The 26,432-nt window shown below is 39.4% G+C and overlaps 1 protein-coding gene across 2 annotated transcripts in view; it reads left to right on the top strand.

Moving 5' to 3' along the window:
• The window catches only part of SMC1B (structural maintenance of chromosomes 1B), a 161,015-nt gene that overhangs the window by 108,363 nt on the left and 26,220 nt on the right, over positions 1 to 26,432 (top strand). For both annotated transcript variants that reach the window (XM_077169162.1, XM_077169161.1), the window contains 4 exons: positions 15,744 to 15,885; positions 16,780 to 16,925; positions 18,916 to 19,069; positions 22,937 to 23,035. In XM_077169162.1, the coding sequence (XP_077025277.1) occupies positions 15,744 to 15,885; positions 16,780 to 16,925; positions 18,916 to 19,069; positions 22,937 to 23,035 (541 nt within the window). The remainder of the gene's footprint in view (positions 1 to 15,743; positions 15,886 to 16,779; positions 16,926 to 18,915; positions 19,070 to 22,936; positions 23,036 to 26,432) is intronic.

Raw genomic sequence — 26,432 nt, 5'->3', positions numbered from 1 at the left:
TGTTCATTACTAGTGTATAGAAACACTACAGATTTTTGAATGTTGATCTTGTAACCTGCTACTTTGCTGTACTCGTTTATTAGCTCTAGTAGTTTTGCTGTGGATTTTTCAGGGTTTTCGATGAATAGTATCATATCATCTGCAAACAGTGATAGTTTTACTTCTTCCTTTCCAATTTTGATGCCTTGTATTTCTTTTTCTTGTCTAATTGCTCTGGCTAGAACTTCCAACACGATGTTGAATAATAGTGGTGATAGTGGACATCCTTGTCTTGTTCCTGATCTTAGGGGGAAAGTTTTCAATTTTTCCCCATTGAAAATGATATTAGCTATGGGTTTTTCATATATTCCTTTTATCATTTTAAGGAAGTTCCCTTGTATTCCTATCTTTTGAAGTGTTTTCAACAGGAAAGAATGTTGAATCTTGTCAAATGCCTTCTCTGCATCAATTGAGATGATCATGTGATTTTCTGCTTTGATTTGTTGATATCGTGTATTACATTAATTGATTTTCTTATGTTGAACCATCCTTGCATACCTGGGATGAATCCTACTTGGTCATGATGTATAATTCTTTTAATGTGTTGTTGGATTCAATTTGCTAGAATTTTGTTGAGGATTTTTGTATCTATATTCATTAGAGAGATTGGTCTGTAGTTTTCTTTTTTTGTAATATCTTTGCCTGGTTTTGGTATGAGGGTGATGTTGGTTTCATAGAATGAATTAGGTAGCTTTCCCTCCACTTCAATTTTTTTGAAGAGTTTGAGGAGGGTTGGTACTAATTCTTTCTGGAATGTTTCGTAGAATTCACATGTGAAGCCGTCTGGTCCTGGACTTTTCTTTTTGGGAAGCTTTTGAATGACTGATTCAATTTCTTTACTTGTGATTGGTTTGTTGAGGTCATCTATTTCTTCTTGAGTCAAAGTTGGTTGTTCATGCCTTTCTAGGAACTTGTCCATTTCATCTACATTGTTGTATTTATTAGCATAAAGTTGTTCATCGTATCCTGTTATTACCTCCTTTATTTCTGTGAGGTCAGTGATTATGTCTCCTCTTCCATTTCTGATCTTATTTATTTGCGGCCTCTCTCTTCATCTTTTTGTCAATCTTGCTAAGGGCCCATCAATCTTATTGATTTTCTCATAGAACCAACTTCTGGTCTTATTGATTTTCTCTGTTGTTTTCATGTTCTCAATTTCATTTATTTCTGCTCTAATCTTTGTTATTTCTTTCCTTTTGCTTGCTTTGGGGTTAGCTTGCTATTCTTTCTCCAGTTCTTCAAGTGGACAGTTAATTCCCAAATTTTTGCCCTTTCTTCTTTTTTAATATAGGCATTTAGGGCAATAAATTTCCCTCTTAGCACTGCCTTTGCTGCGTCCCATAGATTTTGATATGTTGTGTTTTCATTTTCATTCGCCTCGAGATATTTACTAATTTCTCTTGTAATTTCTTCCTTGACCCACTGGTTGCTTAAGAGTGTGTTGTTGAGCCTCCACGTATTTGTGAATTTTCTGGCACTCTGCCTATTATTGATTTCCAACTTCATTCCTTTATGATCTGAGAAAGTGTTCTGTATGATTTCAATCTTTTTAAATTTGTTGAGACTTGCTTTGTGTCCCAGCATATGGTCTATCTTTGAGAATGATCCATGAGCACTTGAGAAAAAGGTGTATCCTGCTATTGTGTGGTGTAATGTCATATAAATGTCTGTTAAGTCTGGCTCATTTATTGTAATATTCAAATTTTCAGTTTCTTTATTGATCCTCTGTCTAGATGTTCTGTCCATTAATGAGAGTGGTGAATTGAAGTCTCCAACTATTATGGTAGATGTGTCTATTTCCCTTTTCAGTATTTGCAGTGCATTCCTCACGTATTTTGGGGCATTCTGGTTTGGTGCATAAATATTTATGATTGTTATGTCTTCTGTTGAATTGTTCCTTTTATTAGTAGATAGTGTCCTTCTTTGTCTCTTTTAACTGTTTTACATTTGAAGTCTACTTTGTTGGATATTAGTATAGCTACTCCTGCTCTTTTCTGGTTGTTATTTGCATGAAATATCTTTTCCCAACCTTTCATTTTCAACCTATGTTTATCTTTGGATCTAAGATTTGTTTCCTGTAGACAGCATATAGAAGGATCCTGTTTTAATCCATTCTGCCAGTCTATGTCTTTTGATTGGGGAATTCAGTCCATTAACATTTAGTGGTATTACTGTTTGGGTAATACTTTCCTCTACCATTTTGCCTTTTGTATTATATATATCATATCTAATTTTCCTTCTTTCTACACTCTTCTCCACACCTCACTCTTCTGTCTTTTCGTATCTGACTCTAGTGTTCCCTTTAGTATTTCTTGCAGAGCTGGTCTCTTGGTCACAAATTCTCTCAGTGACTTTTTGTCTGAAAATGTTTTAATTTCGCCCTCATTTTTGAAGGACAATTTTGCTGGATATAGAATTCCTGGTTTGCAGTTTTTCTCTTTTAGTAATTTAAATATATCATCCCACTCTCTTCTAGTTTCCATGGTTTCTGCTGAGAAATCTACACATAGTATTATTGAGTTTCCCTTGTATGTGATGGATTGTTTTTCTCTTGCTGCTTTCAAGATGCTCTCTTTCTCTTTGACCTCTGACATTCTAAATAGTAAGTGTCTTGGAGAACGCCTATTTGGATCTATTCTCTTTGGGGTGCGCTGCACTTCTTGGATCTGTAATTTTAGGTCTTTCATAAGAGTTGGGAAATTTTCAGTGATAATTTCTTCCATTAGTTTTTCTCCTCCTTTTCCCTTCTCTTCTCCTTCTGGGACACCCACAACACGTATATTTGTGCGCTTCATATTATCCTTCAATTCCCTTAGCCCCTGCTCAAATTTTTCCATTCTTTTCCCAATAGTTTCTGTTTCTTTTTGGATTTCAGATGTTCCATCCTCCAGTTCACTAATTCTAACCTCTATCTCTTGAAATCTACCATTGTAGGTTTCCATTGTTTTTTTCATCTCTTCTACTGTATCTTTCATTCGCATAAGTTCTGTAATCTTGACATTTAATTACCTTAAGTAGTTTATTCTGGAGATTGCTTTCACTTATCTTACCTAGGGTTTTCTTGCTAGATGAGTTTTTGGTCTATCTGTTCATTGACCTTCAGTTCAGCTTTTTCTGGGCCTCTAGCTTAAGTTTTGTTTAACAGAGGGTAAATTTTCAGTTCTTATTTTCTTGTTTCTTGTCCAGCTTGTAAGGTGCCTTTTCCCTCCGTACCCTTAGGAGGGTTTACATAGACTCCAGCCGGGTTTTCCTGGACTAAGCTGGCCTCCTTTAAGGGGGAAGGAATCACCTGCGTCAGTTTTCCCTGAGTGTGAGATCCAGCAGGTTAAAGACTTTCCTGTTAAGTCTCTGGGCTCTGTTTTTCTTATCCTGCCCAGTATGTGGCGCTTGTCTGTCTGCGTGTCCCATCAGCAAAATATGTTGTGCCTCCTTTAACTTTGGAAGACTCTCCCTGCTGGGGGCGTGGTGGAGACAGAGAAAAGGTTGTAGGCTGGTTTTAATGGCTTTAAATTGCGAAGCCCTGGGATCTGAAGTCCTTGAGAGTCCGCCCCGATCAATTTCGCCTGAGCTGGGGGCCTATTTTCAGTAGTCAGAATTTGTTCATTAATGCCGCTATTGGTATTCGGTCGGACTCAGTCCCTGCTACTGTTGGAGACTCCCTCCTTTCCCTCTGGGAAGCCGCCCGTGGGGGAGGGGTACTGGCTGCCAGCCGCCGCGGCTTAGGGAACTCGCTGTTCCAAAATTCACAACTGGTCCGGAGACTTGCAGCCGGTCTGGGAAGCCGCCTGTCGGGGAGGAGCGCCGGCAACCAGCCACCACGGCTTGGGGAACTCGCTGTTCCGAAATTCACAACCGGTCCGGAGACTCCCAGTTGGTCTGGGAAGCCATGTGTGGGCCGCGACTTGGGGAACTCGCTGTTCCAAAATTCACAGCCGGTCTGGAGACTCGTAGCCGATCCGGGAAGCCGCCTGTGGGGGAGGGGTGCTGGTCGCCGGCCACCGCAGCGTAGGGAACTCGCTGTTCTGGAGCCTTGCAGCTGGTCCGGGAAGCCACCTGTGAGGGAGGGGCGCCGGCCGCCGCGGGTTGGGGAAGTGCACGCGGCTAGGGGAACTCACCGCTGCGGAGACTCGCAGCCAGTCCAGCTGGTACAGACTGGGACACGCTGCGTGTCCGGTCTCTGTCATGGCTCTGGGAGCTGCTCTGTATCATTTCTGGTTATTTAGTAGTTGGTCTGGAAGACGAACTAAAACGCGCACACCTTACCAAGCCGCCATCTTTGCCCCCTCCTATTTTCCACCTTTTTTTCTTTCTACCTCTTTTGTCTTTTACCTAAAGTGAGTCTCTTGCAGATAATATTGTAACATTGTAGATGTATAATCGTCAGGTGTACCGATCTCTGCCTTTTAATAGAGAAGCTTGGCTAAAGGGAGAAGATGGCGGCTTAGTAAGACGCGCGGGTCTTAGTTCCTCCTCCAGAACACCTACTAGAGAAGTAGAAACGATTCAGAACAGCTCCCGGAGCGACGACAGAGACCAATAAGACAGCGTACACCATTCTGGAATGGCTGACTGGCTGGGAGAACCCGCTCCAGTGAGATCGTGAAGGGGCGTGGGCTTCCACGGGCTGGGGTGGTAGGCGGCCAGAGTCCCTCCCTCCCTCCTTCCTGGCCCGGCTGGGAGGATTGGACAGGCGGTCCCCTCAAGCCGCGGCGGCTGACGCCCCCCCCATGCGCGGCCCCCCCGGACCAGCTGGGAGAATTGGATCGGAGATCCCCAAGCCGTGGAGAACAGCGACTGGGGTCCCTTCCAAGCACGTGGCTTCCCGGTCCGGCTGGGAACGGTGGATAGACACTTCCCCAAGCCGCGGTGGCTGGCGTCTCCCCGCCACGCTTGGTGCCCCGGGCCGGCTGGGAAATTTGGACAGGCGTTCCCCCAAGCCGCGGAGGCAGGCGACCCTCCCCGTGTGCGGCTCCCCGGGCCGGCTGGGAGATTCTGATTGGCACTCCCCCAAGCCGCTTCGGCTGGCGACACCCCCCCTACAGCGAGAGTTTTCCAAAGTTAAAGGGGCCACAGCATCTTTTACTGGTGGGACCCGCAGACAGATGAGCGCCACCTACTGGGCAGGATAAGAAAAACAGCCCAAAGATTTCACAGAAAAATCTTTCAACCTGCGGGGTCTTACACCCAGGGATATCTGATTAAATGCCCAGACGCCAGCAGAAGATAACGGATCACGCTCAGAAAATTGAAAATATGGCCCAGTCAAAGGAACAAACCAATAGTTCAAATGAGATACAGTAGCTGAGACAACTAATGCTGAATATACGAACAGAAATGGAAAACCTCTTCAAAAACCAAATCGATAAATTGAGGGAGGACCTGAAGAGGACATGGGCTGAACAAAAAGAAGAAATAGAAAAACTGAAAAAACAAATCACAGAACTTATGGGAGTGAAGGACAAAGTAGAAAAGCTGGAAAAAAGAATGGATACCTACAATGGTAGATTTAAAGAGACAGAAGCTAGAATTAGTGATTTGGAGGATGGAACATCTGAATTCCAAAAAGAAACAGAAACTATTGGGAAAAGCATGGAAAAATTTGAGCAGGGGCTAAGGGAATTGAAGGATAATATGAAGCACACAAATATACGTGTTGTGGGTGTCCCAGAAGGAGAAGAGAAGGGAAAAGGAGGAGAAAAACTAATGGAAGAAATTATCACTGAAAATTTCCCAACTCTTATGAAAGACCTAAAATTACAGATCCAAGAAGTGCAGCGCACCCCAAAGAGAATAGATCCAAATAGGCGTTCTCCAAGACACTTACTACTTAGAATGTCAGAGGTCAAAGAGAAAGAAAGGATCTTGAAAGCAGAAAGAGAAAAACAATCCATCACATACAAGGGAAACTCAATAATACTATGTGTAGATTTCTCAGCAGAAACCATGGAAGCTAGAAGACAGTGGGATGATATATTTAAATTACTAAAAGAGAAAAACTGCAAACCAGGAATTCTATATCCAGCAAAATTGTCCTTCAAAAATGAGGGAGAGGACTTCCGGAAAAGATGGCGGCTTAGTGGGACGCGCAGGTCTTAGTTCCTCCTCCAGAAAAGCAACTAAAGAAACAGAAACAATACGAAACAGCTCCCGGAGCCACGACAGAGACCAAAAAGACAGCGTACCCCATTCTGGAACGACTGAACGGGCAGGGAGAATCCGCTGCTGTGAGATACCCGAGGGGCACGCGTTTTCCCGGCCGGGGCGGCTGGCGACTGGGGTCCCCTCCACGCACGTGGCTCCCCGGTCTGACTGGGAACGTTGGATAGCGGGGCCCTCCCGCCACGCTTGGCGTCTCGGGCCAGCTGGGAAATTTGGACCGGCACTCCCCCAAGCCACAGCGGCCGGCGACCCCCCCCCTCCACGCACAGTTTCCCCAGCCGACTGCGAGATTCGGATTGGCAAGTTAAAGGAGCCACAGCATCTTTTACTGGTGGGCCCTGCAGACAGACGAGCGCCACGAGCGCCACCTACTGGGCAGGAAAAGAAAAACAGAGCCCAGAGATTTCACAGAAAAACCTTTCAACCAGCCGGGTCCCACACCCAGGGAAATCTGATCAAATGCTCAGACACCAGCAGAAAATAATGGATGACGCTCGGAAAATTGAAGATATGGCCCAGTCAAAGGAACAAACCAATAGTTCAAATGAGATACAGGAGCTGAGACAACTAATGCTGAATATACGAACAGAAATGGAAAAACTCTTCAAAAACCAAATCAATAAATTGAGGGAGGACATGAAGAAGACATGGGCTGAACAAAAAGAAGAAATAGAAAATCTGAAAACACAAATCACAGAACTTATGGGAGTGAAGGACAAAGAAAAAATGGAAAAAACAATGGATACCTACAATGGTAGATCTAAAGACACAGAAGCTACAATTAGTGAACTGGAGGATGGAACATCTGAATTCCAAAAAGAAACAGAAACTATAGGGAAAAGAATGGAAAAACTTGAGCAGGGGATCAGGGAACTGAATGACAATATGAAGCGCACAAATATACGTGTTGTGGGTGTCCCAGAAGGAGAAGAGAAGGGAAAAGGAGGAGAAAAACTAATGTAAGAAATTATCACTTAAAATTTCCCAACTCTTATGAAAGACCTAAATTTACAGATCCAAGAAGTGCAGCACACCCCAAAGAGGATAGACCCAAATAGGCGTTCTCCAAGACACTTACTAGTTAGAATGTCAGAGGGCAAAGAGAAAGAGAGGATCTTGAAAGCAGCAAGAGAAAAACAATGTGTCACATACAAGGGAAACCCAATAAGACTATGTGTAGATTTCTCAGCAGAAACCATGGAAGCTAGAAGACAGTGGGATGATATATTTAAATTACTAAAAGAGAAAAACTGCCAACCAAGACTTCTATATCCAGCAAAATTGTCCTTCAAAAATGAAGGAGATATTAAAACATTTATAGACAGAAAGTCACTGAGAGAATTTGTGACCAAGAGACCAGCTCTGCAAGAAATACTAAAGGGAGCGCTAGAGTCAGATACGAAAAGGCAGAAGAGAGAGGTATGGACTAAAGTGTAGAAAGAAGGAAAATCAGATATGATATATATAATACCAAAATGGTAGAGGAAAATATTATCCAAACAGTAATAACACTAAAAGTTAATGGACTGAATTTCCCAATCAAAAGACATAGACTGGCAGAATGGATTACGACCCAGCAATACCACTGCTAGGTATCTACTCAAAGGACTTAAGGGCAAAGACACAGATGGACATTTGCACACCAGTGTTTATAGCAGCATTATCTACAATTGCAAAGAGATGGAAACAGCCAAAATGTCCATCAACAGACGAGTGGCTAAACAAACTGTGGCGTATACCTACGATGGAATATTATGCAGCTTTAAGACAGACTAAACTTATGAAGCATGTAATAACATGGATGGACCTAGAGAACATTATGCTGAGTGAGTCTAGCCAAAAACTAAAGGACAAATACTGTATGGTCCCACTGATGTGAACCGACATTCGAGAATCAGCTTGGAATATATCATTGGTAACAGAGACTAGCAGGAGTTAGAAACAGGGTAAGATAATGGGTAATTGGAGCTGAAGGGATACAGACTGTGCAACAGGACTAGATACAAAAACTCAAAAATGGACAGCCCAATAATACCTAAGTGTAATGTAACTATGTTGGAACACTGAATGAAGCTGCACCTGAAATATAGTTTTTTTTTGTTTGTTTGTATCTTTTGTTTTTGTTTTTTTCTTTTTCCTTTATATATATATATATTTTTATTAGTATTATTTTAATTCTCTTCTCTATATTAACATTCTATATCTTTTTCTACTGTTTTGCTAGTTCTTTTCCTAAATCGATGCAAATGTACTAAGAAATGATGATCTTACATCTATGTGATGATACTAAGAATTACTACTCGAGTGCATGTGTAGAATGGAATGATTTCTAAATGTTGTGTTAATTCCTTTTCTTTTTTTGATTAATAAAAAAAATTTTTAAAAAGAAATGAGGGAGAAATTAAAACATTTTCAGACAAAAAGTCACTGAGAGAATTTGTGACCAAGAGACCAGCTCTGCAAGAAATACTAAAGGGAGCACTTGAGTCAGATACAAAAAGACAGAAGAGAGAGGTATGGAGAAGAGTGTAGAAAGAAGGAAAATCATATTTGATATATGTAATACAAAAGGCAAAATGGTAGAGGGAAATATTATCCAAACAGTAATAGCACTAAATGTTAATGGACTGAATTCCCCAATCAAAAGATGTAGACTGGCAGAATAGATTAAAAAACAGGATCCTTCTATATGCTGTCTACAGGAAACACATCTTAGACCCAAAGATAAACATAGGTTGAAAGTGAAAGGTTGGGAAAAGATATTTCATGCAAATAACAACCAGAAAAGAGCAGGAGTAGCTATACTAATATCCAACAAATTAGACTTCAAATGTAAAACAATTAAAAGAGACAAAGAAGGACACTATCTACTAATAAAAGGAACAATTAAACAAGAAGACATAACAATTATAAATATTTATGCACCGAACCAGAATGCCCCAAAATACGTGAGGAATACACTGCAAACACTGAAAAGGGAAATAGACACATATACTATAATAGTTGGAGACTTCAATTCACCACTCTCATCAATGGACAGAACATCTAAACAGAGGATCAATAAAGAAATAGAGAATCTGAATATTACTATAAATGAGCAGACTTAACGGACATTTATAGGACATTACACCCCACAACAGCAAGATACACCTTTTTCTCAAGTGCTCATGGATCATTCTCAAAGATAGACCATATGCTGGGACACAAAGCAAGTCTCAACAAATTTAAACAGATTGAAATCATACACAACAGTTTCTCGGATCAGAAAGGAATGAAGTTGGAAATCAATAATAGACGGAGTGCCAGAAAATTCACAAATATGTGGAGGGTCAACAACACACTCTTAAACAATGAGTGGGTCAAAGAAGAAATTGCAAGAGAAATTAGTAAATACCTCGAGGCAAATGAAAACGAAAACACAACATATCAAAACCTATGGGACGCTGCAAAGGCAGTGCTAAGAGGAAAATTTATTGCCGTAAATGCCTATATCAGAAAAGAAGAAAAGGCAAAAATGCAGGAATTAACTGTCCACTTGGAAGAACTGGAGAAAGAACAGCAAACTAACCCCAAAGCAAGCAAAAGGAAAGAAATTAGAAAGATTAGAGCAGAAATAAATGAAATTGAAAACATGAAAACAATAGAGAAAATCAATAAGACCAGAAATTGGTTCTATGAGAAAATCAATAAGACTGATGGGCCCTCAGCAAGATTGACAAAAAGAAGAAGAGAGAGGATGCAAATAAATAAGATAAGAAATGGAAGAGGAGACATAACCCCGGATCTCACAGAAATAAAGGAGGTAATAACAGGATACTATGAACAACTTTACGCTAATAAATACAACAATTTAGATGAAATGGACGGGTTCCTGGAAAGACATGAACAACCAGCTTTGACTCAAGAAGAAATAGATGACCTCAACAAACCAATCACAAGTAAAGAAATTGAATCAGTCATTCAAAAGCTTCCTAAAAAGAAAAGTCCAGGACCAGTAAGCTTCACATGTGAATTTTATCAAACATTCCAGAAAGAATTCGTACCAACTCTCCTCAAACTCTTCAAAAAAATCGAAGTGGAGGGAAAGCTACCTAATTCATTCTATGAAACCAACATCACCCTCATACCAAAACCAGACAATGATATAACAAAAAAAGAAAACTACAGGCCAATCTCTCTAATGAGTATAGATGCAAAAATCCTCAACAAAATTCTAGCAAATCGAATCCAACAACACATTAAAAGAATTATACATCATGACCAAGTAGGATTCATCCCAGGTATGCAAGGATGGTTCAACATAAGAAAATCAACTAATATAATACACCATATCAAGAAATTAAAGCAGAAAAATCACATGATCACCTCAATTGATGCAGAGAAGGCATTTGACAAGATTCAACATCCTTTCCTGTTGAAAACACTTCAAAAGATAGGAATAGAAGGGAACTTCCTTAAAATGAGAGAGGGAATATATGAAAAACCCACAGCTAATATCATTTTCAATGGGGAAAAATTGAAAACTTTCCCCCTAAGATCAGGAACAAGACAAGGATGTCCACTATCACCACTATTATTCAACATCGTGTTGGAAGTTCTAGCCAGAGCAATTAGACAAGAAAAAGAAATACAAGGCATCAAAATTGGAAAGGAAGAAGTAAAACTGTCACTGTTTGCAGACGATATGATACTATACATCGAAAACCAGAAAAATCCACAACAAAACTACTAGAGCTAATAATCGAGTACAGCAAAGTAGCAGGTTACAAGATCAACATTCAAAAATCTGTAGTGTTTCTATACACTAGTAATGAACAAGCTGAGGGGGAAATCAAGAAACGAATCCCATTTACAATTGCAACTAAAAGAATAAAATACCTAGGAATAAATTTAACTAAAGAGACAAAAAACCTATGTAAATAAAACTACAAAAAACTGTTAAAAGAAATCACAGAAAACCTAAATAGATGGAAGGGCATACCGTGTTCATGGATTGGAAGACTAAATATAGTTAAGATGTCAATCCTACCTAAATTGATGTACAGATTCAATGCAATACCAATCAAAATCCCAACAACTTATTTTTCAGAAATAGAAAAACCAATAAGCAAATTTATTTGGAAGGGCCTGGTGCCCCGAATTGCTAAAAGTATCTTGAGGGAAAAAAACGAAGCTGGAGGTCTCACGCTGCCTGACTTTAAGGCATATTATGAAACCACAGTGGTCAAAACAGCATGGTACTGGCATAAAGATAGATATATCGACCAATGGAATCGAATAGATTGCTCAGATATAGACCCTCTCATCTATGGACATTTGATCTTTGATAAGGCAGTCAAGCCAACTCACCTGGGACAGAACAGTCTCTTCAATAAATGGTGCCTAGAGAACTGGATATCCATATGCAAAAGAATGAAAGAAGACCCGTATCTCACACCCTATACAAAAGTTAACTCAAAATGGATCAAAGATCTAAACATTAGGTCTAAGACCATAAAACAGTTAGAGGAAAATATAGGGAGCTATCTTATGAAACTTACAATTGGAGGCGGTTTTATGGACTTTAAACCTAAAGCAAGAGCACTGAAGAAATAAATAAATGAATGGGAGCTCCTAAAAAAAAAAACACTTTTGTGCATCAAAGAACTTCATCAAGAAAGTAGAAAGACAGCCTACACAATGGGAGACAGTATTTGGAAACGACACATCAGATAAAGGTCTGGTATCCAGAATTTATAAAGAGATTGTCCGACTCAACAACAAAAAGACAGCCAACCCAATTACAAAATGGGAAAAAGACTTGAGCAGACACCTCTCAGAAGAGGATATACAAATGGCCAAAAGGCACATGAAGAGATGCTCAATGTCCCTGGCCATTAGAGAAATGCAAATCAAAACCACAATGAGATATCATCTTACACCCACCAGAATGGCCATTATCAACAAAACAGAAAATGACAAGTGCTGGAGAGGATGCAGAGAAAGAGGCACACTTATCCACTGTTGGTGGGAATGTCAAAGGGTGCAACCACTGTGGAAGGCAGTTTGGCGGTTCCTCAAAAAGCTGAATATAGAATTGCCATACGACCCAGCAATACCATTGCTAGGTATCTACTCAAAGGACTTAAGGGCAAAGACACAAACGGACATTTGCACACCAATGTTTATAGCAGCATTATTTACAATTGCAAAGAGATGGAAACAGCCAAAATGTCCATCAACAGACGAGTGGCTAAACAAACTGTGGTATATACATATGATGGAATATTTTGCAGCTTTAAGACAGAATAAACTTATGAAGCATGTAATAACATGGATGGACCTAGAGAACATTATGCTGAGTGAGTCTAGCCAAAAACTAAAGGACAAATACTGTATGGTCCCACTGATGTGAACCGACATTTGAGAATAAACTCAGAATATGTCATTGGTAACAGAGACCAGCAGGAATTAGAAACAGGGTAAGATAATGGGTAATTGGAGCTGAAGGGATACAGACTGTGCAACAGGACTAGATACAAAAACTCAAAAATGGACAGCACAATAATACCTAATTGTAAAGTAATCATGTTAAGACACTGAATGAAGCTGCATCTGAGCTATAGGTTTTTTTTTGTCTGTTTGTTTCTGTCTTTTTTTTTACTGTCATTTTTTTTATGTTTTTCTCTGTATTAACATTCTGTATCTTTTTCTGTTGTTTTGCTAGTTCTTTTCCTAAATTGATGCAAATGTACTAAGAAATGATGATCATGCATCTATGTGATGATGTTAAGAATTACTGATTGCATATGTAGAATGGAATGATTTCTAAATGTGTTAATTTCTTTTTTTTCTTTAATTAATAAAAAAATGAAAAAAAAGGGGAGCTTAATCCACTGACCCTTGAAGTAGTAGCTGAGAAGAAAGAGTTTAGTTGTGCTGCTTAGTTATTTTTTTTTCTGTATGTCTTGTATGTTGTTCCTCAGTTTCTCTGTAAATGCCTTTTTGCATTTAATTGCTGTTTTGTCTTTTACCATTTAGATTCCCTTCTTACCTTTCTCTGTATTTTTTAATTTATTTTCTATGTCGTTACCTTTGTACTGCTTTCAGAACCCTCTCTTTGTCTCTGGATTTTGACAACTTGATGATAATATGTCTTAGTGCTGATCTCATAGTCTAAACTGCTTATAGTTTGTCAAGCTCTTGGATCTGTATACTCATGTCTTCCATCAGATTTGGGAGGATTTTAGTCATTATTTCTTCAAATAACTTTTCTACTATTTTCTCTCTCTCTCTTTCTCTCTTGTCCTTCTGGGACTCAATGATGTGTTTGTTGGTATGCTTGATGATGTCCTACAGGTCCCTTAGACTCTGTTCAGTTTTCTTTGTTGTTTTTTTTTCTTTTTGTTCCTCCAGGTGTTTAATTTCAACTGTCTTGTCTTCAGGTTCACTGCTCTTTTCTTCCACCTGTTCACATTTGCTGTTCAACCTGTCTAATGAGTTTTTCATTTCAGTTACTGTTCCAAAATGTCCGTTTAGTTCCTTTTTACAATTTCTACCTCTTTATTTTGTTCAGACATTTTCCTTATTTCCTTTTGCTCTTTACATATGGAACCCTTTAGCTCATTGAACATATTTAAGAGAATATAAATTTTTGACTGTTAATTCCAATATAGGTGTTTCCTCAGGGATGGTTACTAGCTAATTCTTTTTTTTTTCTTTCTTGTAAATAGGCCATGCTTTCTTGTTTCTTTGTGTGTTTTGTAATTTTTTGTTGAGAAATGGACATTCCTAGTATCATGTTAGTATAGCTCTGGAAATGTAGCTCTGTCATTCTTCTGGGTTTGCTAGGTTTTTGTTTGTTTGTTGTTGAGATTTAGATCTATCAGTTTTTACTTTTCCAAGCTTTTTTTGCTCCCAGTTGGAAAGAGAAAAGAGAGGAGGGAAAAAAGATTCTGTCTCCTTTAGTCTCCTGTGCTGCTGTTGCCTGAGGGGGATTGGAACAGTGGTCACCCTCAGAGCTACCCCCACCCCCAGCTATCTGAAGTAGCTGATCAAAAGCAGCTATGCGCAATCAGATCATAAACCTACATATATTGGAGGACTCAGTCTTTAAAGCCCACCCTAGTACCATTAAGCTGTACCATAGGCCTGGCTGCAGTCTCGACTACTTCCTGCCACACAATTGGGCTATGGTCAATGGTAGCTTTGCTACACTGAGGGTGAAATTCACTGGTGATTACCACAGTTTGCCAACCTCTTCCCTCCAGCTCTTCCTTGGATGTTGTTCCACTAGACTCCAGAGTTTCAGATAGTTGACTCTGACAGTTCCTGCCAGTTAAAATAGTTGTTTTTGGTGGAAGGACTGATACCTAGAGCTTTCTACTCTCCTATCATCCCGCAGTCCTCTCCCAGTTAAATCTTTTTGGTGAATTAATCTCTCTGTCATTGTATAATACATTTCACTTATATGTAGTCTCTATGTTGCCTCATCCAACAGAAATAAATCTGTCAAGGATTTATTCTTTGCCTTTCCTAATGGAAATATGGTTAGTGGTTAAGAGCAAAGATTATGTTGCTGCCCTGACCTATTGTGTCATTCCCGGCTCCACCAGTTCCTTTGCTGCCTTGGCAAGTTGTATAACTTTATGTCTGGGCCTCCTCTTCTATTAAATGGAGGTAATAGTAATACCTACCTCATAGAGTCATACAAATGAAGTGAGTGAATTAATGTCTAAGCATCTATAACAGTGTCTGACACATAGTAAACTTACTAAATAGCACCCTCAATTTTGGTTATTGTTGTTTTGTTGTTGTCTTTTTACCTAGTACAGTATCTGATACATTTAGTGTTTTAAAAATGTTTCTTGAACACATGACTGTTAGCAGGGCATATGAGGGAGAGAGAATAGGAATAATGAGCTACAGATTATATAAAGAAACTCTTTGAGGAATTTATGAAACTGACAAGTAGGAAAGTGTATCAAGAGAAGAACCACTTTTTAAAATTCAGAATGTGGAGTTTGTGTATGAATAACCATTTGAAAAAGTCTGACTGACTAAAAATAAATACAAAATTTGTAACTTAAGGAAAAAGAAGGGAAAAAATCTATAGATGATAAAAGACTTAAGAAGTGTATCACCCAAATGCAGTATGTGGATCATAGTACAAATAAACCAATGATTTTTTAATTAATGAGACTATCAAGAAATTTGGCAATAACTAGCAGTTTGATGCTAAGAAATTATCATAATTTTTAGCTATAATAGTTTATGTTTTTTTTTAATAACTTTGCTTTTAAAGATATATTCCAGAATATTTTCAGGTGAAATTATATGATGTCTAGAATTGGATTCAGACTAATCCAGGGTGGGGACAGACATTGAATGGTTTATAGATGAAACATGAGTGACCATGAGTTAACAGTCATTAAATGTGAGTGATAACTTCATGGGATTTCATTATACTTTTGCGTATGTTTAAAATTTTCCGCAATTAAAAGCTTTTAAAAAGAGAATTGAAGGACTCTACTTGTCACTTTTAATGCTTGACTTAATTTTTCTAGATTAGAATTTGAGAAACAAAAAACTCGGCTCAATATTCAACTTGAATATAGTCGTAATCAGCTGAAGAAGAAACGGAATAAGATCAACACATTAAAAGAAACTATCCAGAAAGGTAGAGAAGACATTGACAACCTAAAGAAGGTAATTGATAATGGGTCCTGAAGTTTCTCTTTATTGAAACTGCAACTTCTCTCATTGAATAAGCATGTACTGAGCTTCTGGAATGTCCTAATGAGCAAAGGGGTGGGGGACAGATTTGAGAAATACTTGAAGTAAAACCAGCAGAACTTGATTATTGCTTTGGTGTAGAAGTGAGAGATGAGGCCACAGATAATATCACAGATGTCTCCTAGGTTCTAACTTGAATAATGGGTGGATGAGGCTGTCACCTAGAAAAGAACAATGGGAAGGGGAGGTTAAGGAGAGTAAATTCTGGACCTCTGAAGATTGTGTTGCCTTTGTCACACGTAGATGTCAGTTATCAGGTGGTTACAAAGAGTGAGTAGATAATTAGAGAAGTTCAGGCTGGAGATACAAATTTGGTAATTCTTGGTACATTGAAACCATCTGAGAATTGTCGAAATCATCTAGGCAGAGAGAGACAGGTAATAAAGAGCAATGGAGTAAAGATAGAATTCTGAAAGGAGTGGTAGCAAGCCAGAATGACTGATATCAGAGAGCCTCAAGGTTTCAGGGAGCAATGAAGGATGTCAGAAAGGTAAAGTCTGGAAAATATCTGTTTACAGTTGCCAATTAAGAGGTCACAGTAGCAAGAACACTTTCATTGAAAAAAGGGAACAGAAGTCAGATGGAAGTAAGCTGAGGGATGAATCCAAAGTAATGGATGAAGGCAGGTAGTGGTTACCAATTTTTCAAGAAGTGTAGAATGTGAATGGGACATTTTCTGTAATATAGGTTCAGACCACACACAGGATAAGGAGGTTAATTTTAGAATGACTGGTTGATAATAAGATGAGTTTTTACTTTATTAATGTAAAAGATGGTAAATTTACAATGCAAATAATCTCCATTCAGGTTGAAGAAAATTGTCTGCAAATTGTGGATGAACTCATGGCTAAGCGGCAGCAGCTTAAGGACATATTTATCACTCAGAATTCTAACATTGAGAAAGTCCAAACTCAACTTGAAGAAGAACGGAAGAAGTTTTTGGCTATTGATAGGTAATTAAGAAGTTCATTGGTTTGATCTGTAATTTTCTTTTCTTGTACTATCTTTGTCTGGCTTTGATATTAGGGTGATGTTGGCTTCGTAGGATGAGTTAGATAGCTTTCTTCCTCTTCAATTTTTTGAAGAGTTTGAACAAGATTGGTACTAATTCCTGAATGCTTGGTAGAATTCACATGTGAAGTCATCTGGTTCTGAACTTTTCCTTTTTGAGAGCTTCTTGGTGACTGATTCAGTCTCTTTACTTGTGATTGGTTTGTTGAGGTTGTCTATTTCTTCTGCAGTCAATATTGGTTGTTCTTGCCTTTCTAGGAAGTTGTCCATTTCATTTACATTGTCTAGTTTATTAGCATATAGTTGCTCATAGTATCCTCTCATTACCTGATTATGTCTCCTCTTCTATTTCTGATTTTATTTATTTGCATCTTCTCTTTTGTTGTTGGTGGTATTGTTAACCTAGCTAAGGACCCATTGATGTTATTGATTTTCTTAATGAACCAACTTTGTTTATTTTCTTGATTGTTTTCATGTTCTCAGTTTCATTTATTTCTGCTCTAATCTTTGTTATTATTTCCTTTTGTTTGCTTTGGGGTTAGTTTGCTGTTATTTCTCTAGTTCTTCCAAGTGCCATTGGTTTGAATGACGTAACCATAGTTGTAAAAATGTTTGCTGTGAATTTGAAGTTTATGATGGAAAGTTTTGTTATTTGAATATGTACTCTTTATTGCTTTGGGTCCCACATCATACCTCAAACATTCTAATTTGGGGGAAAACTTTGACAGGTGGTTAGTTGTTTAGAGTGAATAGTTTTTTGGTGGATGAAAACATGGACCTGTATAAAGAGTCCCTCATCCCAAATTCCGCTTGACACTGGTTCTTCCTGTTATACAAAGACCCCCTAGTCTGTCTGTGAACATAGCAGGAGGGAATCTGGAGCCAGACTACCTAGTTTCACATGTCAGCTCTGCTACTCACATGCCATCGTTTAATTTCCTCATCAGTAAAATGGGGATAATAATAGTGCCTACAAACAGATGTAAGTATTAAACAAGTTGATATTCATATGGCACTCAAACTGTGCCTGACAACATAATATGTGTGTAAGGGCTTGCTGTGATGCTTTTGACAGCCACAACAATGACACTTTGAATCAGCTGGCTGACTGTACCAAACTATCTGCTTTCCTCTATGATTGACACAGCCATAGTGAGCAGTGAAATGAGATCTGTTTTTGATCAGTTTCTTGGCAATTCACAATTTTCCTCACTGTTCAAAGATCTTATATGTTTCAGAATATAACCAGAAATTTCTTTGCCTAAGTTTTTGGGTGGAATTAAAGTGCTTCTTAATTTTTTTTTACTCTTGTGTTTAGTTCAAACAGAACCATTTCTTTGTTTCTGAAATGTGGTATTCTTGAAAGCCACGTAGTTCTTATTTTCTTTTTTTCTTTTGTCCTGGTTCTAGATTCTTTTTAAAATCCCACATAGTTTTAATTGGTAAGCCTCAACTCTCATTTTAAGACATTAAAATGGCATTATATTGGTGGTAGTGGTGATGGTAAAGAAACTGCAGGTCATTAGATGTCGTAATGACTTCCTTGGTAAGATGTACCTTTTGTAAAGCGAATATTTCTGTGGTTTGAAGCTTTAAAATATAGATTTTGTATTTGATGGGAAAATGCAGCTTGAAACATTGTACAGATTTAAAATAAAGTAACTAGGAAAGTGCTGTACTTTTTCTAGGCCTGGTTCAAGCTGTCACATTTATTATTGAAAAAATGTTCCTTTGGAGTAGCTAATTACATCCCTGGCCTTTCTCAGAAGTGTAAAGATTTAAAATTACAAATATCAATGAGATAACTCTAGAAACAATCAAAGGAAAAGGATCTTTGTTTTCGTGTTAGTTTATAGCACATATGTTTTTCTTCCTTGGCCCAACTTTTCATAAGTAAAATATAATCATTTTTTCATATTTGTGTATTTACAGGGAAGTGGGGAAATTGCAAAAAGAAGTTGTAATCATTCAAACATCTCTTGAACAGAAACGCTTGGAGAGGCATAATATGCTGCTTGATTGTAAAGTTCAAGACATTGAAATAAATCTTTTGTTAGGATCATTGGATGACATCATAGAGGTGGAGGTATTCTAACAAATGATTTAAACATATGCGCAGTTTATGAAACTTAACATATTGCCTTTAGAATGTCAAGTGAAATCCCAGCTCTGCAGATTCTTCCTCTTGTTCTATAGCCCCTTTAGGCCAGGGGTTGAGGGTAGACATCTGCTTCTAGGAGGGAACAGGGACACAGTGATCATCATTCTAAGGACTGGACATTTCATGAAGTTCTCTCATTTCTTTTGTTAATTCCTGTCCTCTTAGCTAGCTCCACAGGGTAGATCAGAGTGTCTGGCCTATATATATATCGTAGCTACACATGAGAACTCAAAGAATTCATTCAACTCAAAACTAATATCCTTCCCCCCCCCCCAATTCAACTCAAAGCTAACATCCCTTCCCCCATTCCCATACCAGAAGGGCCACAGTGAACCTGGGCAACCTAAAAGCAGCCTATGGCATGAGCAGTTGCTTGCACCCTTTAACATTGCTCATAACATGTGGAGGGTTCTTGCTTTACACCCTCACCAGCAACTGTTTCAAGATGGTTCTCAGAAGAAACACACTTGAGTCTTTCCAGGTGGTGAGAGTGCAGGAAGAGGCAAAAACAGATACTCAGGAAATCACAGGACAAATCTAAGATCCACCAAAGATGGCAAAAAAAAATGGCTCTTTGCTCTTCCTCTCAAGTCACCTGTGAGATCATACAGAGAATTTCTTTTCTCTATGCCCCTTCACCCCAAGGTACTCAGACACCCCTTCAGCTCCAGGGAGGCCTTAGTTACTTCAGATTCTTCAGAATGAAGTATCTATAAAACAAGCCTTTCTGTTACTAATATTTGCCACTTCTTACAGCATAATTTGATTGTGTTTTTTGCTCAAAAAGTTTTTCTCTCTTTTCTCTGTTTAGCAGAGATCACATTCCAACAGTGAGGAAAAATGAAAGCTTTCCTGGCCACAGGTGATATAAATTCAACTCAGAAGGCTTTAAAGAATTGAAAAAGTAGGGGTAAAGGGATAGGGATGGAACAGAGATGGTCTCGTGCATGACTCAGTCCAGGAACTTGACCACTGTCAGGCTCTCTTGATTAGTATAGATTGGCTTTGTTCTATGATCCCTTTTCCTCATGAGGCTGCAACTGTGACCTCCACTTTGACCATAGACAAGCACTCTCCCCCATTTCTCTTAGAAATATCCCAGAGTACTCTGATTGGCTCCCCTAGGTCATGTGTACTCTGATGGGTATAGAGAGAGAAAGGAGGAAGGGCCAGTTACCAGGAGAAGTGGATGGAAGGACAAAATAATATTCACTATAGTATGGAATGTAATAGAAACTCTGTTTAAAAGGCAGAGTAATTTTTAAGGGTTTTGTTATATTATAGGGTAGGGAAAGAAGTAGTTTTAACCGCTGACACCTAAGTGAATGTTGTTGGTCAAGCATTCAGGCACTGCTTTGGTCCCATTGTTCTCTCAGTTGGTAAACCTTCAGACTTATTCTCCATGAGATCCACCATGAATGTGAAATTATTTGCTTCTTTATTAATATGACTTTCACATATTCAAGCAGATATTAAGACCTAAGATGAATTAATGTTGAATCATTATCTAAAAAAGAAATAGTGGTAGTTTTACTCTAGTTGGTGCTGGATTATGCACTGACTTCTTAAAGTATGATGCCTTTTTAAAAATATATTTTTAATGAGAAATATCCATACACATACAGCCCAACCATATTATACAATCAGTGGCTCACAATATCAACACATAGTTGTCTATTCTTCACCGTGATCATTTTTAGAACATTTGCATTACTCCAGAAAAAGAAATAAAGAGAAGAAAAGAACTCATACATCCCATAACTTACTCCTCCCTCTCATTGAACCACAGTATTTCAATCTACTCAATTTTTACCCTTTGTCTTCCTGTTATTTATTTATTTATTATCCTTATTTTTTTTATTCATCTGTCCATACCCTGGATAAAAGGATCATCAGACACAGGGTTTTCACAATCACACGGTCACATTATAAAAGCTATATAATTATACACTCTTCAAGAATCAAGGCTACTAGAACACAGTACATAGTTAAGCACCATAAACTAAAAAGGTGTATCTATATAATACATAAGAATAACCCCCAGGATAACCTCTCAACTGTTTGAAACCTCTCAGCCCCTGAAACTTTCTTTTGTCTCATTTCTCTCTTTCCCCTTTTGGTCAAGAAGACTTTCTCATTCCGATTTTGCCGAGTCCCATCTATCTCCGGGAGTCAGGTTCCATCTTACTGGGAGTCATGTCCATGTAATGGGGAAGGCAGTAAGTTCACCTGCCAGGTTGGCTTAAGCGTGATGCTTTTTAAGAGGGAGTGTGTCTAGGGTGATGACGAAAGCCCAGCACCTGTAATGTTGTGAAAGCAGGTGTGAGGACTGTGATATTCTGCTCAAATAGAAGAAGGATAACAGTTGTTCTTTCTGGTGCAAAGGGGAATACTATATTAGGTGGGTGAAGGCCACAGAGTCTGATTTCTTCCACTGGGAAATAGCTTTCTGCTAGGAAAAGGGAATGCCTCAAGTGGTAAGTTCCCTAATTGGAATTTTGGAGGCACATCTGGTAGTGGCCATGTAATGATACTGAATGAGATATTCCGTAAAGCCCAAAGTAGAAAAGGCATCAGGTATAAAGGGTCTTTCTCCAGAGTACTGAACACTGGGTACAAGTAATTGTGAGGTAGGACCTGAGAGAGATTTCCTTACATTAGAGGTGTTCAGACAGAAAGTAAATTACCTGCACCTGACAGGGTTTTTGTGGCAGAGGTCCATACTGTGGGGGAGGCTGTACTTGGGTCATTGATGTCCAGATCTTAATGTGCACAAGAAGCCCCTGGGGAGCTTGTGATGTAAGAGTGTACATTTCTCATGGCTCCCAGCTGAGGCCCCCTTGCCAGCCCACTTGCCACACTCTGAGTGGCAAAGCATCAGTTGACTCACAGGAAGCATAATGCAATGCAATCACAGAACCAGAAATAATAAGATTCAGGACTTCGGTATTATATTTTATATTCAAATTTATCTTCTGTGTGAATTTATTTTACGATATATATTACCTAAAATGTAAACTTAAACTTAACTCCAGAAGTAGTTTCATTGAATGTTTATTTCAGCTGAGAATATCTGGAAAAGAGAGAGTGGCAAACGGTATTATCACCATCATCTTAATCTATGAGTCTTGGTTCTTGGTGTCAGCATTACACTGAAGGCCAGCCTACACTGATTAAAAAATTAATGCTTATTTATTTTTCCCTTCTTTCCTTTTCCTTGCTTCATTTAGAGAAATATATTCTGAAATTGTAATACATGTGGTCAGTAATTGCACTAGGCACTGAGAATACCACAGTGAATACGACTGTCAAAAAGCCATCCCTTTACTTCCTAGTGGGGGTAAAATATTTGTGTTAGGTAGTGATTCATGCTAAAGTAAAAAAAAAAAAACAGAGAAGAGAATATGGAGCATGGTAGTATGGGAGAGTTTGCAATTGAAGATGGGCAGGCCAAGGAAGGAGAAGATAACTGCTGAGTAGAAGAGGCAGGAGGTAATGCATTACAGACATGAAGGAAAAGTCTGTGCAGGGAGAGACAGAGTGGCCACCTGGAGGTAGACTTAAGCCACTGGGTTCATGGAGGCTGGAGTGACCTCAGCAGAGCACAGGGACAATGGGCACAAAATGAAATTAGAGGTTGACAAGGCCAGACGATCATGGTCTTGCAGGCTATTTGGAAGAATTTTAGCTCTTAATTTAGGTGAGGTGGCAGCAACTGGAGGGCTTGGGACAGACAGAGGATCAGTGATCACTGTTTCAGGTAACAAGGAGAGGGCTTCATGTATTTTTCAGTTGGGAGCTGAAGTAGAAAGTACCCAAGCAACAATTGACATATATGAAAAAGAAGAAGACATTGAAGTTGACTACAGCTCTCTAAGAGCGGATTTGAAGGTAATTGAAAGATTTCCATAGTTTATAACTTATTCATAGTAAAATTGAATATTTAAATACCACAGATTGATTTTGGACGAAAGAATAAGTTTTTTTAAAAAGTCAATTTCCTAATGTTTTTTTAAGAAATAGCAGCAGTAAGTAGGTTACTTTATTTCTTTAATGTTTAGTTCAGTGTTTCTCACCATGTGGTTTACAGAACACTAGTTCCATGAAATATAGGACTAAAGTAGAAAGTTTCTGTGATAACTAATTTTGAAAAACTTTATATTCTCTTCTTGGAAAATTCAGAAGAATATTAAAAGGACAAGGGCAAGATGTCAGCTTAGTGAGGTGTGAATTTAGTTCGTCCTCCAGAGCAGTTACTAATAGCCAGGAATGGTACAGAACAACTGCTGGGGCCACATCAGTGACCAAATACACAGCGTATACCATTCTGGATTAGCTGAACTAGCTAAGACCCCACACAAAATTGTAAGTCCCCCAAGTTGCGGAGGCTGGTGCCTGTCCCCAGTGAGTGCTGCAGGCTGGTTCCCCAAGGGGAAAGAAAACAGACTTTACTAGCAGCAAGGGCTTAGCTGAACCAAGCTCCACTTGCAGAATTAATTAACAAATTCTGACTACTGAAAATAGGTCTCCAGCACAGAAAAACCTGGGATAAGCATTAAAGATACTAGAAATTTATGCCCCGGAAGAGAGGGGCAAGGCTGACAGAAAAAAAAAACAAAACAGTAAGGCTTTTTGAATCAGATGGCACAAGATACTCTGGGAAGATGGCAGAATAGAATAGGTCAAGTTCACCGCTGCTCAAAGGAACAGCTAAAAAAAGGATAGGAAAGCAACTAAGATGGTGATTCCACAGTATAAGTGACCCAGGAGGGTTTTCTACAGCACATAGGGAGGCCCTGGTTACTAAAGCTGAAGAATTGACACAGAGAACTGGAGACCATCCAGCTGGTGCAAACAGCCTAAAGCGCCATTTTCCAAATGGAATCCCATAGCCCTCAGGAATACACGGACTGGAAGACCAGGACTAGGAATGTTCTACCTCTGTGTCCCCCTTGCCACACCCTGCCCCTGTGCTCCAAGGTCTGCCTGCACTGTACCACATACCCACAGCCCTTGTACCACACCTCTGCAACCCCAGAACCTGCAACCCATGCTCAAAGGCTCCAGCAAAGCATCCCAACTTGTGCCTATACCTGCACTGCAATGCATCACCACACTATTGTGCCCTGCCCCGCGTCATGCTCCACATCCATCTTGCAAATACAAAGCTTTAGATTACTGAAGGAAATCAGTAAACCAGTCAAGATATTTACATGCCACAAAGACAACAGAAGATCACTAAGCATATCAAGATGCAGACAGATATAGCCCAGCCTAATGGCCAGGTTGGAACACCAGAGGAAACAAAAACTTTAGAACAACTAATCAAAGATGTTCATATAATTCTAGTAAATAAAATAAATGGGATGGCTAATGACAAAGGAAATCAAGAACATACTAGAAGAGCATAAAGAGAAATTTAGAAGAATAAATAGAAAATAGCATATATCACAGCAAAAAGATGCTGTAGACCAAATAAAAAATATACTAGAGATACACAATAGTAGAATTAAAAGACAGAAGAAAGAGTAAGTAAATGAGAGGGCAGGACACCTGATTTCAAACACTCAAAAACAGCAAATGGCAAAAAAGATTTAAAAAATTGTAATTGGATCTCAGGGAAATGATGGGCAAAACAAAGTGCACAAATATAAGAATCATTGGTGTCCCAGAAGAAGAGAAGAGTAAAAGGCTAGGAAGATTAGTTGAGGAAATAATGGGGGAAAACTTTCCAACCCTTATAAAGGACATGAATAAGCAAATAAAAGAAGCCCAATGAACTCCAAATAGAGTAAATCCAAATAGGCCTGCCACAAGACACATACTAATCAGGCTGTTAAATGTTGAAGAGAAGCAGGAAATCCTGAAAGCACGAGAAAAATAATCTGCTACATACAAGGGAAACCACATAAGATTGAGTTCAGACTACTCAGCTGGCACTGTGGAGGTGAGAAGGCAGTGGTATGATATATTTAAGATCCTGGAAGAGAAAGACTTCCAGCCAAGAATTCTGTACACAGTCAAATTGTCCTTCAAGACAGGGGGAGACGAACTTCCAGGTCAAGATGGTGGCTTAACAACGTGCGCATTTTAGTTTGTCCTCCAGAACAACTACTAAATAACCAGAAACAGTACAGAACAGCTCCCGGAGCCACAATAGTGACCAGACACACAGCGTACCCCAGTCTGGACCAGCTGGACCGGCTGTGAGCACCCCCCAGAACCGTGAGTTCCCAAAGCTGCAGCAGCCAGCGCTACTCCCCCACAGGCCGCTTCCCAGAGGGGAAAGGAAAGGAATTTACCAGCAGCAGGGACTGGGCACAATCAAATGCCAATTGAAACTAATTAACAAATTCTGATTACTAAAAATAGGCCCCCAGCTTAGGTGAACCTGATCAAAGCAGAGGTTGCTCATTTTTGCCCCGGCACCAAGGGGGCAGGACTGACATAAAAAGGGGGGAAAAAAAGAAGAAAACAGAGGTTTTTGTGGCTGTGTACCTACAAAGGCTTGACTGCCTCTGGATATAGCGGCAGGACTTTTCAGGCTGCAACTGCCCCAGGCATAGGCAGAAGTGAGCTCTTTTGGGGGCTTATCTGGAGCTTGTGCCTTCCCCAGGGGAGGGGTGAAGCCCCCACCCAGGTGGGATCCCTCCATCAAGGAATTCAGACACCAGGGCTTGGTAATTTGAAGCCATTAAAACCAGCCTACAACCTCTCCTCTGTCTCCACCATGCCCCCAGCAGGGAGAGTCTGCCAAAGTTAAAGGTACCGCATCATCTTATGCTGGTGGGACCTGCAGTCAGACAAGCGCCACACACTGGGCAGGATAAGAAAAACAGTCCAGAGACTTCACAGGAAAGTCTTTCAACCTGCTGGGTCTCACCCTCAGGGAAAACCGACTCAGGTGACTCTTTCCTCCTGATAGGAGGCCAGTTTGGTCTGAGAAAATCTGGCTGGGGTCTATAATATCTAAGTAGACCCTCCTAAGTGTGTGGGGGGGAAAGGCACCACACAAGCAGGGCAAGAAACAAGAAAACAAGAACTGAAAAATTCTCCTCTGTTAAACAAAACTTAAGCTAAAGGTCCAGATAAAGCTGAACGGAATGTTAACAGATAGACAACAAATTCATCCAGCAAGAAAACCCTAGATAAAAGAAGTGAAAACAATCTCCAGAATAAACTAATTAAGGTAATTAAATGTCTAGATGCCAGCAAAAAATAACAAATCACACTAGGAAAATTGAAGATATGGCCCAGTCAAAGGAACAAACCAACAATTCAAATGACA

The sequence above is a fragment of the Tamandua tetradactyla genome, chromosome 7, assembly GCF_023851605.1.
Source record: "Tamandua tetradactyla isolate mTamTet1 chromosome 7, mTamTet1.pri, whole genome shotgun sequence".
NCBI lineage: Eukaryota > Metazoa > Chordata > Mammalia > Pilosa > Myrmecophagidae > Tamandua > Tamandua tetradactyla.
Note: the sequence above shows the minus strand (reverse complement) of the source record. Positions and strands in the feature narration are given on the sequence as shown.